Source organism: Aquarana catesbeiana, unplaced genomic scaffold (genome assembly GCF_042186555.1).
Source record: "Aquarana catesbeiana isolate 2022-GZ unplaced genomic scaffold, ASM4218655v1 unanchor211, whole genome shotgun sequence".
Classification (NCBI taxonomy): domain Eukaryota; kingdom Metazoa; phylum Chordata; class Amphibia; order Anura; family Ranidae; genus Aquarana; species Aquarana catesbeiana.
In genome coordinates, this window is record NW_027362637.1 from 2,319,964 (window position 1) to 2,332,765 (window position 12,802).

The window sequence follows — 12,802 nt, forward strand, 5'->3', positions numbered from 1 at the left end:
TATAGTTTCCAGGAGTTTGACTTTAAAACTGGTGACAGGGTCTCTTTACACCTATCCATTTTTTAGGTGCAAGGCTAGGCATATGTTTAGGTATGACTGGATATAGATTTCTGAGTACACCCAAAAAAATGGAATAAAGAAGAAGAGGCTAAACATATCACATAAAACCTATCCTAAAGAAGAACTGTGTTAGACTATGGGCATTTAAGTATTTACATATTCCAAACAATCAGTTAATAACGTTTAAAATGACCCCTCATTGACGCTGTATCTGCAGGCACTGTGAAATAATTCATTCTCACTCATAGCAAAAAGTGCTGTTTCAAAGTGAGTATGCAATAACCCATTGAATCACACTCGATATGCATACTTCTTCCAGGTCAGTGAAACAGAACGTACTGACAGTATGAAGGTGGTCACAAAGACAGTTTATGAGAACCTGTGCAGTACAACAGTCCAGATCTCAAATGTCCTCTAATTTGTTGTGGCTATAATAAAATATTAGCTTATAACATCTGGCTACATTTGCACTATACACCAGAGGTTCTGGAAATTAAACTGGCCAGAGGGGGCAAAAAGCAATGATTTGCAAGGCTCTGGCCACTATCCAGAAATAAATAATCTTATTTTTGGGATGTGTGTTGTAGGAAGAGGTGTGACCGCCTTCTGTCTTAAGAAAGTTTTTTTATGCCATCAGTCCTTGAAGAAGAAATGCTCTGAGATATGAAAGACATAATCAAGAAGCTCATATTACCGGTAATTGCATAGAAAAGCTCCATTTGCAGACCGTATAAAATGACAGGAAAGTCACTGAGCAGATCACCAGATGTATCAAGATCAGATCTCCATGCAGGCACTACTAGTCTGTCAGACACCAATAATAAAACTTCCAAGAATGCTCAGTGCTCTCAGTGAGGGATGTGGTCTTCCAAGGCTGCCCACAGGAAGACCTTGCACCAATAATGAGAGGAGATGAGACAGCTTCTGTCTGCTCTATTAGTACATCAGCAATATTTACATTGGTGCACAAGTCAGAAAACGGATATATACCGTATACAGTGTGTATCTTTTATATCTGCCTGGAGTTAAGATTTAATACAAGAAATGACTCAAAAATCTAAAATGATCACACCAAATTCAAAGTAGGCAGCATAAGAGTTTATTTGATTTGTCTGGTTATTTATTAGCAAATCACACAGAGCTAAACGATTAGTTCCATAAAAAAGTAAAGTTATTATATAGAAAAACATTTTTTCCCCTAAGAGTTGTTAACCCATTAGCTGCAGATGAGTCTATAGTGCATTGCCCTGCAATGTATTTCAATTCCTCTTTAACAAGGAGTGGGATCTATGGACAGAGACACCATTACTAAACCATTAATCATAGAAAGTCAGGGTCATATAAAAGATCCTGGGAGTTTAAGACTGCAGAAATCTCTAGAGTTCAACAAGAATATCTACATCCGATTGGCAACAAACTTCCATACAGGAACAATAAATATACACTGAAGTGGGAGTCTTGGCAAAAGCCTCTCCTCTGTACCTCTGACAGCAGGAGTGTGGAAAGGTAATGAACAGAGGTAAGAGATCAGCTGCCAGTCATGGTACATGGCTCTAGCTCTTCAATATTCTCTATGGCGCTGGAGGTCCTCTGCTCAGCTGGACTCAGACATAGGCCCTCGTAGTCCCGGATGGCTTATTCTACAAAGAAGTGTACAAAGGACACAGGAAATGCACCTCGTCGTGATGGCTCGCCATCTATATGTCCAATCTGTGAAGTAAATTTAGATACAAAATGAGTCCAGGCCAAACAATATAATCCTACTAGATGTAGTAACATGGGTAGCTAAAAACGAATTCCAGACATTGATTGAAAAGTTATTATATTCATTGTTTCCGAAAGTTAAAGTCCCCTTGAAACAGAACCCCCCCCCTCCTTTTTTTTTTTAAAGACTGTATGCATAACCTTCTCCCTAGGTGTCTTTGTTCCAATCCATTACATCATGAGTCGTCTTCCTTGTTCGATAGTCCTGAATGTTGCATTTTCTGCAGCATCCTCTTGTGGGTCCAGGGCATCCTGGTGACGTGCCCACAGGGGAAGGCCCATTATGTTTTTGGTTGGTATGGAGTTGAATGATGTCAGGCTTCAATCACCCCAGAAGAGGACCAACCCTGGATAATAGAAGTGGGCAGCGTGGGGCAGTGCTTGAGAGGATGCGAGTATCAAAGCCTCAATTTTTTTTTACAGGGGTATAGAAAATGCAGCAGATGTGCATAGTGTCTAGTTCTGTGTCCATCTGTACACAGCAGTATGTATACGTATGTACCCATTTCCACAGCTGTGCCGGGCAGCTTCTTGAGTTCACCAGCGTGAAAAAAAAATGGACATACAGGGGTTGATTTACTAAAACTGGAGAGTGCAAAATCGGGTGCAGCTCTGCATAAAAACCAATCAGTTTCCAGGTTGTTTTTTCCAAGCTTAAAGGATAAGTTAACTTTAAACATTTTATCAAAGGTGAACTTATCCTTTAACCACTAGAGGACCAGCCGCTGCAGTTATACTGCGGCAGGTTGGCTCTCCTGGGCAAATCGCAATAGCTATACATCGTCCGTTTTAAAGACCACTTAAGGGGGTCCGCGGTGCAACGACAGAGCTGATGTCCGCTGGGCACCCGCGATCGCTCCTGAGAGAGACAGAACGGAGATCTGTCAGATCTCCGTTCTGTCAGGGAAGAGGAGACAGATCTGTTGTTCATACTAAGTATGAACAGCAATCGGTCTCCTCCTTCAGGCAGTCCCACCCCCCCCAGTTAGAATCACTCCCTAGAAATTACATTTAACCCCTTGATCGCCCCCTAGTGTTAACCCCTTCCCTGCCAGTGACATTTATACAGTAATCAGTGGCTATTTTGAGCTCTGATCGCTGTAGAAATGTCAATGGTCCCAAAAAAGTGTCCGATCTGTCCGCCGCAATGTCGCAGTCCCAATAAAAATCACAGATCGCCACCATTACTAGTAAAAAAAATTAAAATTATAATAAAAATGCCATAAATATATCCCCTATTTTGTAAACACTATAACTTTTGCGCAAACCAATCAATATACGCTTATTGCGATTATTTTTTACCAAAAATATGTAGAAGAATACATATCGGCCTAAACTGAGGAAGAAATTTGTGTTTTTTTTATATTTTGGGGGATATTTATTATAGCAAAAAGTTAAAAATATTGCCTTTTTTTCAAAATTGTCGCTCTTTTTTTGTTTATAGCGCAAAAAAATAAAAACCGCAGAGGTGATCAATTACCACCAAAAGAAAGCTCTATTTGTTGGAAAAAAAGGACGTCAATTTTGTTTGGGTACAGCGTCGCTTTAACAGTCAGTTAAAGCAACGCAGTGCCGTATCGCAAAAAAATGGCCTCGTCGTTAAGGGGGCAAATCTTTCCGGGGCTGAAGTGGTTAATTGAACAAGCTGAAGTTAGTAGCTGATTGGTTTCTATGCACAGCTGCAATAGATTTTAGTAAATCAACCACAAAGTGTCTGATGCCGTATTTAACAGTGTATGCATGTAAATAAACATTTCCATGTGTATCAGCATACAGAGCTAATGTAGCCTATTGGCTGCCCCCAGACAATATGTAAATATGAACCACTGATTACACACTTGATATTTACAGGTCGGCCCTGAATGGCCACCTGTGTCCTAGCAACCAAGGACATTAGGCAGCAGGAGCTGTCTGTGTCCTAGCAAATCGATAGGCTGCATTAACACTGCACGCTTGTAAATATTTCACCAACGTTACATGCATACAGCATTTGGACAACTTATAAAACAAAAAGAAAAATGCTGTATAATACTTACCTGTCAGGAGCTCCTTTCAGCTGCCAGCAAATGAACACTACATCATATGATATATGACATAGTGGGTTGTTCAGGGACAGCTAGCCAATCATGAGCTCTGCCTGAAGGGAAGGGGGAGGGAGCTGGAGGATAAATTAGGCTAGCTCTAGGTTAGGTTTTAAGCCCATTTAAAGTAAACCTGCCACAAACCTGACCATATCAAACTGACCATGTGGTGAAAAATACACCAATCCAAATCAGTGAAAACTGCACGTCAATATGATACAAAGAGGCAAGCAACTGAAATTAGAATCAAATCTGCATTTTATCTGTAAAACTTAGGCTTTGACCCACCTTCCAAGCATCCCTTTTGGTCAACAAGCCTGACTATTACATTATAGTACTTTTGGGGCAAACAATGATTGGGCCAGGCTTAAGGCGGGCCATACACAGAGTGAATTTCTTTCCTGCAACCACGGGTTGCAGGAAAGAAATTCACTCCATTTCCCCATCAGCACAGACAGTGTTGATGTGGGAATACCCCCTGGTGGGCCATTGTCTTCTCCCGGCGGGGAAGGCCATGATTATCACTAGCGATAATGATAATCACAAGAGCATCCGTCAGGCTGGTTGTACCCAAGTTGATTAACTTAGTACATTCAGCCTGCCTATTAACATATTCAATCTCGGCCGGTTCAGCAGGAACAGGCCGAGATTCGAACCGTGTATGGCCGGCCTTACTCTTGAAGGAACAGCTGCCTGCATCTCTGGAATGAATGTGGCATTATCTGAAGGAGACCTCTTATACATTTTTTATCATATGCTCAATAAGTGCAGGGCAAAAATGAAGCATGGACTAGATGAAGCAATTATTGCTGACCTGAAAATGTGATCTTTATTCAAGCTACAGCAGCCAAAGAACTTATTGGGCAAGTTTTAAAACCAGCAATATTGGCTGACAATGCTGCCTTCATGTTTGTCATGAGAGAATCATGGACACAGCCACTGTCTGGTTATCAGACTGATACATTTTTTTTATCAAATTACAGAATTACTGGTATAGAACAAATACAGCAAATTATAGGAATTCTGATACTCATCTGCAGCATGGGTCTTCTGGGTCTGTGATTTAAAAAAGCATTGATACAAGGTACAGCCAAGCCACAAGCATTTTTGGAAGGAAGCAAGCATAAGCAGCCTCTACACTTCTGTCATGATAGAGTCACTTTAAATTGTCAACTCTGGGGGGCGTGTCCAAGATGGCGCTGGGAGCGGACGTGTAGTACCAGAGCTCCCGCTCCGGATTATCATCCTACTGCTATCCTGGTGTGGAATTAGCTAGAGAGTTCCAGCTGCACCTGCCGACTATCCCCCTGAGACTCGGGGAATGCGCAGGAATAAAAAAGGGACACAAAAGACCCGGAATTCAGCGCCTGTCCCCACGCCGCCAAAGCACGGGCCTTCTCCTCCTAAGGCCTGCCACATGGAGACGCAGACTCCTCTCCCGCCGGATGGCGTAATTCAGGCCGGCTCGCTCGCGTTTGATGCCCTAATGCAGGCGATCTCTACCTGCCAGTCCACCCTAACCATGAAGATTGACCATGTCCAGGAGGAGACTGCCCTCATTCGTCGGGACATGGACGCCTTCAGAGAGCGGGTGGCTGACGCGGAGCGGCGAATCTCCAGCACTGAGGACGTACAGAGGGAACACCATGAAGACATACAGATCCTCAAATCCAGGGTGAAGGCTCTGGAATTTAGGGCTGAGGATGCCGAGAACAGGAACAGACGGAACAACCTCCGTGTTCTCGGCCTCCCAGAAGGTGCGGAGGGCACTGACCCGGTATCTTTCATGGAACAACTGCTGCCAACTCTCCTACCGAAAGCGTGGTTCTCCCCCCATTTCTCCATTGAGCGCGCCCACCGCATGCCTGCTACTAGAGGCCCGCAGGGAGCTCCGCCGCGCACTTTTATTTTTAAGCTCCTTCATTACCGGGACAGAGACACAGTCCAACGTGCTGCCCGACTGCAAGGGGAGCTGAAATATGAAAATGTAAAGCTGCTCATCTTCCCGGACTACTCTGTGGAGACACAGAGACAACGCAAATCCTTCGATCACGTCCGTGCCATGCTGAGAGAAAAAGGAGTCAAATATAGTATGCTATTCCCTGCTCGGCTGCGGGTGCAGGATGGGGAGAAAGTACACTTCTTCACGTCTCCTAGGGATGCAGCTGCATGGGCTGACACAATCCGCATGTAATCACCGCCTGAAACCCTGTGAGTATGCTGCTGGAAGCTATGTGAGGGACTTTAGTGCGGAGGGGTAGTTTGGCCCCGAGACTAACTTGATGCCCCTCTCTTGTATTAAAGCCAAGTGGAACTGCTTTACCTACCCACTATTTCCATTTCATTTTTCATTTCATTTTTTACTTTATAATCAATGTCAGTTCCGCCAACCCCACTATCACCACTTGCAATCCTGGTGCCTTTACAATGCTCAGAAGGACTGGGAGTCTCAATTGGTTCAACATCCTGCCACGCATTGCTACTAAAACTCCCTGTCCAATAACATTTACTGCTGAGGATGGGAAGCTGACTGCTGCAGAGGCCTTTATACTGACACGGATGAGGAATTTGGGACTTGCACTAACTGATGGGCATTAGCTTGGCTTCCATTGCCTCCCCCCCCCTCTCGCTCCCCCCCCCCTCCCCCATCCCTCCCCGCCCTTCCCCCCCCACCCCATCCTCTTCCCTCCTTCCCCTCCCGCCCCCCCTCCGTTTTGTCCCTTTTATGCCTCAATTCTTACTTTTTAGATTTTTTCTCTATCATTTAGCATTCCCTCCATTTTGTAAACTGCACCTGGTCAGGGGATTCGCTACACAGCAACTCCAAGTTTTGTGCCCCCGGGGCTCCGGGAGATCCACACTTTTACTACTGTTCCGGAACTTACAGACACTTTTTGCTTAACTGCTCTGTTGAGGTTAGCTGCCTCTTGTTCATCGCCCTCATGATCAGTCTCAGGGCTGACGGAAGTTTTGGGAGACAGGCCTGCCCTCGCGTTGGGGGGTTGGGTGGGGTGGGGTGGGGGGGGGGTTTGGGGGTTGTGAGCCGTGTTTTTGGCTCCCGGGTTTACTTTGTTATATGTATTTTTTTGACAGTACTCTCTTTGTTACATGTATTTGCACTGATGTCAGACTCTGATTCACTCCTGACATGTCGGCTGACTGTCTCTAGTGAATCAACATTCTCATATAAAGTTTATCCTAATTTGATATTACTAAGCTGTGTATATGGCTAATCTTAAGATCCTCTCCTGGAACACACGAGGTTTGAACTCACCACTTAAACGTTCTTTAGTTTTTCAATTTATAAAACGGCACAATCCTCAGGTTTGTGTGTTACAGGAGACGCATTTGATTGGTAGCAAAACCCTTAGCCTTAAGAAACCGTGGGTAGGGCACCACTACCACTCTACCTATTCTAACTTTGCCAGAGGGGTCAGTATTTTAGTCCTGAAGACCCTCCCCTTTAAACTCCTTGATTTAATTCTGGATCCTGATGGTAGATTCGTACTAATACACGCCTTGATCTATGACTTACCCTGGGTCCTGGTGGGCCTGTATCTGCCCCCCCCTGCCTCTTTTAAACTCCTTAATCTGATATCGAGTAAACTGGCTCAATTTCCCCCAGATAATGTTATACTGATGGGAGACTTCAACCTAGTCCCGGACTCTGACCTGGACAGGAGCACGGTGGGGGGCACTACCCGTCAGGGATTGGCGGGCTGGGCAGACACATACGGCCTGGTGGATGTATGGAGATGGAGAAATCCCCAAGCCAAGGCTTTCACCTGTCACTCGGCCACATATAGAACCTTCTCACGTATAGATTTGGCCTATGTTGCGGCCCCTGTCCTCCCCAGAGTCCGGGACATTAGTATCCTATCTAGGGGGATATCAGATCACGCCCCATTGTTGCTGTCCCTGGAGCTGACGACACTCCCATCGGATAAGCTCTGGAGGTTATCCAGATTTTGGATATCCGATGAGGATGTTGAATCGCAGTTCCACGAAACTCTGCAACAATTTTGGAAGGTTAACCCGGGAACTGCCTCTGATAACAATGTATGGGAAGCTTTTAAAGCATCGTCAAGGGGTCAGTATCAAGCAATTATTGCCAGAGTGAGGAAGCAACGTAGAGCAGAACTTACTGGGTTGGAGGCTGAGGCGGTTAGGCAGGAGGCCCTATATGTTAGAACCCATGACCCACAAGATTATAGGGCTCTCCAGGCCCTTACCCGACAGGTTCTTTTACTGCGCACATCCCTGACACAAAAGAAACTGTTACACCAATCCCAGCGCATATTCGAGCAGGGGGAGAAGACAGGTCGTCTTCTGGCCTGGCTCTCTAGGGAGCAATCGGGAGTGATGTCAATAGCACAGATTCGAGACCAAGACGGTACCCTCCACTCTTCCCCTCAGGATATCAATCGGTGTTTTGCCACCTACTACCAACACCTCTACAGCACTCGAGTCACTTACGACCAACAAGACCTTACTGAATATCTAGATGAGATCGACATTCCTGTCCTCACGTCATCCTCCGCCAATCAGTTAGACGCCCCAATTCAGCTAGAAGAGATACAAAAGGCCCTTAAGATGATGCAGACAGGCAAAACTCCGGGACCAGACGGATTCCCGGTGGAGTTCTACAAGGCCTAGGTTGAGGAGCTTGCTCCTAAACTCCTGACGGTATTGAGCTCAGCTTTAAAAGCCGGGGTCCTTCCGCCCTCGATGTGCGAGGCGGTTATAGTACTCGTTCCCAAGCCGGGGAAAGACCAAACCTTGTGCTCGTCCTACCGCCCCATTTCCCTCCTCAATGTGGACGCAAAAGTCCTCGCAAAAGTCCTCGCCAACCGCCTAAACAAAGTCATTACCGCCCTGGTCCACCCGGACCAAACGGGATTTATGCCTGGTCGCGGTACAGACATAAATATCCGCAGGCTGCACACACACATAGCTCTGGCTGCCTCTGGGAGCCCGGGAGTGGTGGCCTCACTCGACGCGGAGAAGGCTTTCGACTCGGTCGAGCGGGGCTACCTATGGAGGGTCCTCTCCAGATTTGGCTTTGGCCCTAACTTCCTCTCCTGGCTACAGATCTTGTACGCGCACCCTAAAGCCCGTATAAGTACTGGGGAGTCCTTGTCGGAATCCTTCTCCTTGGAGAGGGGGACCCGACAGGGTTGTCCTCTCTCCCCAGCGCTGTTTGCCCTGGCCCTGGAACCCCTGGCTGCTCACATCAGGAAAGACAACACTATTAGGGGTATTATAGTAGGTCCCCTGGAAGAGAAATTGTCCCTTTACGCCGATGATTCTCTGCTTTATTTGGGGGACGCCTCCGGCTCCCTTAGGGCTGCCTTGACCCAGTTTGACACATTCAGCCGCTACTCAGGAGTCCGTATCAACTGGGACAAATCGGTTTTATTTACACTTAATCCCTCGTCACCTCGCATTGATACCTCTACTCCTCTTCGTTGGGTTGAGGAGTTCACATATTTGGGTATAAAGGTGGGCCCCACTATAGCTGGATATCTAGACCGGAACGTCCTTCCGGTGTTGGATAAACTGGCGAAGCAATGTACCATCTGGCGTAGGCTCCCCCTTACGCCGGTGGGCAGAGGCAACCTGATAAAAATGGTGTACCTGCCTAAGCTGTTATATTTTTTTCGTCAAACTCCCACTCATATTCCACGAGCCTTCTTCCAGAAACTGGATAGTGTTGTGACAGCGTTTGTTTGGGCGGGTCGACCCCCCCGGGTGGCTAGACGTATCCTTTATCTCCCTCTTTCCGGGGGTGGTCTGGCCCTACCAAATTTTCTAATATATTACTGGGCGGCGGTTTTGGTTACCGTTCGCTGGTGGTTTTCCCAGCCCAGGCAGAATCCTGCGGTCACCCTTGAGGCAGCAATCCTCGGCTCATACGCGGCTCTTTCTAACTTAGTTTTCAGGGGGGCCAGGGCACACCCGCGTGTTACAGGACCCATGAAAACTACTATAAAAGTGTGGCAGGATGCTCGAGCAGTGTACAAGGTCCCCTCAGAGGTATCCCCTCATACGCCCCTTTGGGGTAACCCCCTTCTCCCCCACTTGAACACTGTTCCTGACCCTGCAGTATGGGCAAAAAAGGGAATTGTCACCCTCAGACATGTAATGCCAAAAGGTAAAACCCTGACGTTTCTAGAGATGAGACAGACATATAACCTCCCCAACTCCTTTTACTTCCGCTATTGGCAACTCCGACATGCCCTTACTTCTCAATTTCCTACCCCAATGACCCTAAACTCAGACCCTGTTGAGAGACTCCTCATGTCAGAAATAATGATAAAACCGCTCTCTACTCTCTATATGTACCTCACAGTGGCACATGATACGAAGACTGCACGCACGATGACCAAATGGAGTGAAGACATCCCCACCTTAGATGAAGAAATATGGGAGGAATGTGTTACTACATTTATCCCTTCTATGATAGCCTCTAGAGACCGCTTTATACAATTAAAATTTTTACATAGAGCATATTACACCCCACAGAGGTTGGCCAACATATACCCCTCTTCTAGCCCATCATGCACAAGATGCACCACTGAGCGAGGCTCTTTCCTCCATATGGTTTGGTCCTGTGACAAACTCAAGACATACTGGCGAGGGGTGGCGGAAGTACTATCCAAAGTATGTGGAATCACACTGACACTAGACCCCCTGATCTTTTTGCTTAGTCATCTCGGTGAGGTGGAGGGAGACAGATACACTAAAGCATGCCTCACCTTTGCCCTCTTCAATGCCAGGAGAGAAATCCTTCTGAGGTGGAGGACTACGGAGCTCCCCACGGTGGCCTCATGGCAAAGTACAGTTAATAGAGTCCTGCCATTGTATAAGATGACATACGAAAGTAGAAACTGCCCGGCAAAGTATGGGAAAATATGGTCACAGTGGTCTGATGTTTGATATGAGGGGTCTTATATTATGCAACAGTAAAAACAATATGTGTGGTGCTCGATGGAGACCTGGGGGTGCGGGATGGGCATCTCCCTGGCTCCCCTCCTCTCTCCCCTCCCCCCTCCTTCCCTCCCCCCTCTCCCCTTCTCCTCCTCCCCCCTCCCCCCTCGGGGCTTCTCTTCCTCCCATAAGCCAGGAATCAGAGAAGTGGGATAGAGTTAGTTTAAACCCTTGGCGGTGATGCCTGCACCCCCCCCCCCTTCTCCCTGCACCTCTGATGCCTAAATCTGACTTCACAAGAAGTAATGGATCCCATACAGTAGCTTTATCGCTATAAACCTCATTCCATTTGCTTAATGATGTTACTCTCATAGTATTGTCATACCCTTTAATGTGCAAGTAATGTACTGATTGTTCTGTCATTGATTTATTGTATATCCGAATTTTCTAAATAAATAAAACTTCTACTGTTAAAAAAAAATTGTCAACTCTGAGCCCAGAAGAGTCTACTCACCCACCACTCCTGGTCCTCTTCTCCATCTACCACAATGATCTCCCCCTCTACGAAGGTCAGCTCATCTGGATTGTCTGCCATGCAGTTGTATACTGCTTTCCCTTTTTTGATCTTTGGTTTTGCCTGTAAGTAAACATATGTTTACACAGTCATCAAAGCCTTTGGTTCTGGTTTTGACTTGCTAAGTTAACAAGGAAAGAGCAATGGAACATTTCTGATATTTTTGTAATCAAAAGCTTCTGGCCTTTTCAAGTTATTGCAAATTGTTGCACATCTTACTCACATGGAGCCTTGAAGCTGACATACAAAAGCAGTAGCTGTGACATAAAATAGCATTACATTTCATTGAGTACAATACAAAATATTACAGTGATTAGTAACTACACCTAAGGACAATGAGCTGCCAGCCCTGAGCAACTCTCCTTTATCCCTTATAAGATGTAGCCCACAGACTTGAAATATGGATGAAAAAGCTGGCTGGTAAAAAGGACAGGTGTATAAATACGTACCCTTGTATCAGCTGAGCATGCATGTTAACCTTATCTCAGGTAAATATGATTAGCCAAATCACCTGACTGCATGATTAGGGCTTTGTAAGGTGAAATGTGTAGGCATTTTGTTGCTATAATAGGATTTTTATAACAGCTTACCTGTAAAATCTTTTTCTTGGAGTACATCACGGGACACAGAGCACCATAGTAATAACTATATGGTTATAGGCCACCTTTAGGTGAATGGACACTGGTATAACCAAAAAGGAAACGGGAAGTGCCCCTCCCTATATAACCCCTCCCATACCAGGAGTATCTCAGTTTTTGTAGCAAAGCAATATATACACATACAGTGGGGCAAAAAAGTATTTAGTCAGCCACCAATTGTGCAAGTTCTCCCACTTAGATGAGAGAGGACTGTAATTGTCATCATAGGTATACCTCAATTATGAGAGACAAAATGTGGAAACAAATCCAGACAATCACATTGTCTGATTTTTTAAAGAATTTATTTGCAAATTATGGTGGAAAATAAGTATTTGGTCACTTACAAACAAGCAAGATTTCTGGCTCTCACAGACCTGTATCTTCTTCTTTAAGAGGCTCCTCTGTCCTCCACTCATTACCTGTATTAATGGCACCTGTTTGAACTTGTTATCAGTATAAAAGACACCTGTCCACAACTTCAAACAGTCACTCTCCAAACTCCACTATGGTGAAGACCAAAGAGCTGTCGAAGAACACCAGAAACAAAATTGTAGACCTGCACCAGGCTGGGAAGACTGAATCTGCAATAGGCAAGCAGCTTGGTGTGAAGAAATCAACCGTGGGAGCAATAATTAGAAAATGGAAGACATACAAGACCACTGATAATCCCTCGATCTGGGGCTCCACGCAAGATCTCACCCTGTGGGGTCAAAATGATCACAAGAACGGTGAGCAGAAATCCCAGAACCACACGG

General features: G+C 45.7%; 1 protein-coding gene across 2 annotated transcripts in view; it reads right to left on the reverse strand.

Moving 5' to 3' along the window:
• Window positions 1–1,143: 1,143 nt before the first annotated feature.
• Window positions 1,144–12,802, reverse strand: part of ASAP2 (ArfGAP with SH3 domain, ankyrin repeat and PH domain 2) — a 349,346-nt gene continuing 337,687 nt past the window's right edge. For both annotated transcript variants that reach the window (XM_073611134.1, XM_073611135.1), the window contains 2 exons: window positions 11,350–11,472; window positions 1,144–1,770 (listed from right to left, as the gene is read on the reverse strand). In XM_073611134.1, coding sequence (XP_073467235.1) covers window positions 1,696–1,770; window positions 11,350–11,472 — 198 coding nt within the window. In that variant the 3' untranslated portion in view covers window positions 1,144–1,695. The remainder of the gene's footprint in view (window positions 1,771–11,349; window positions 11,473–12,802) is intronic.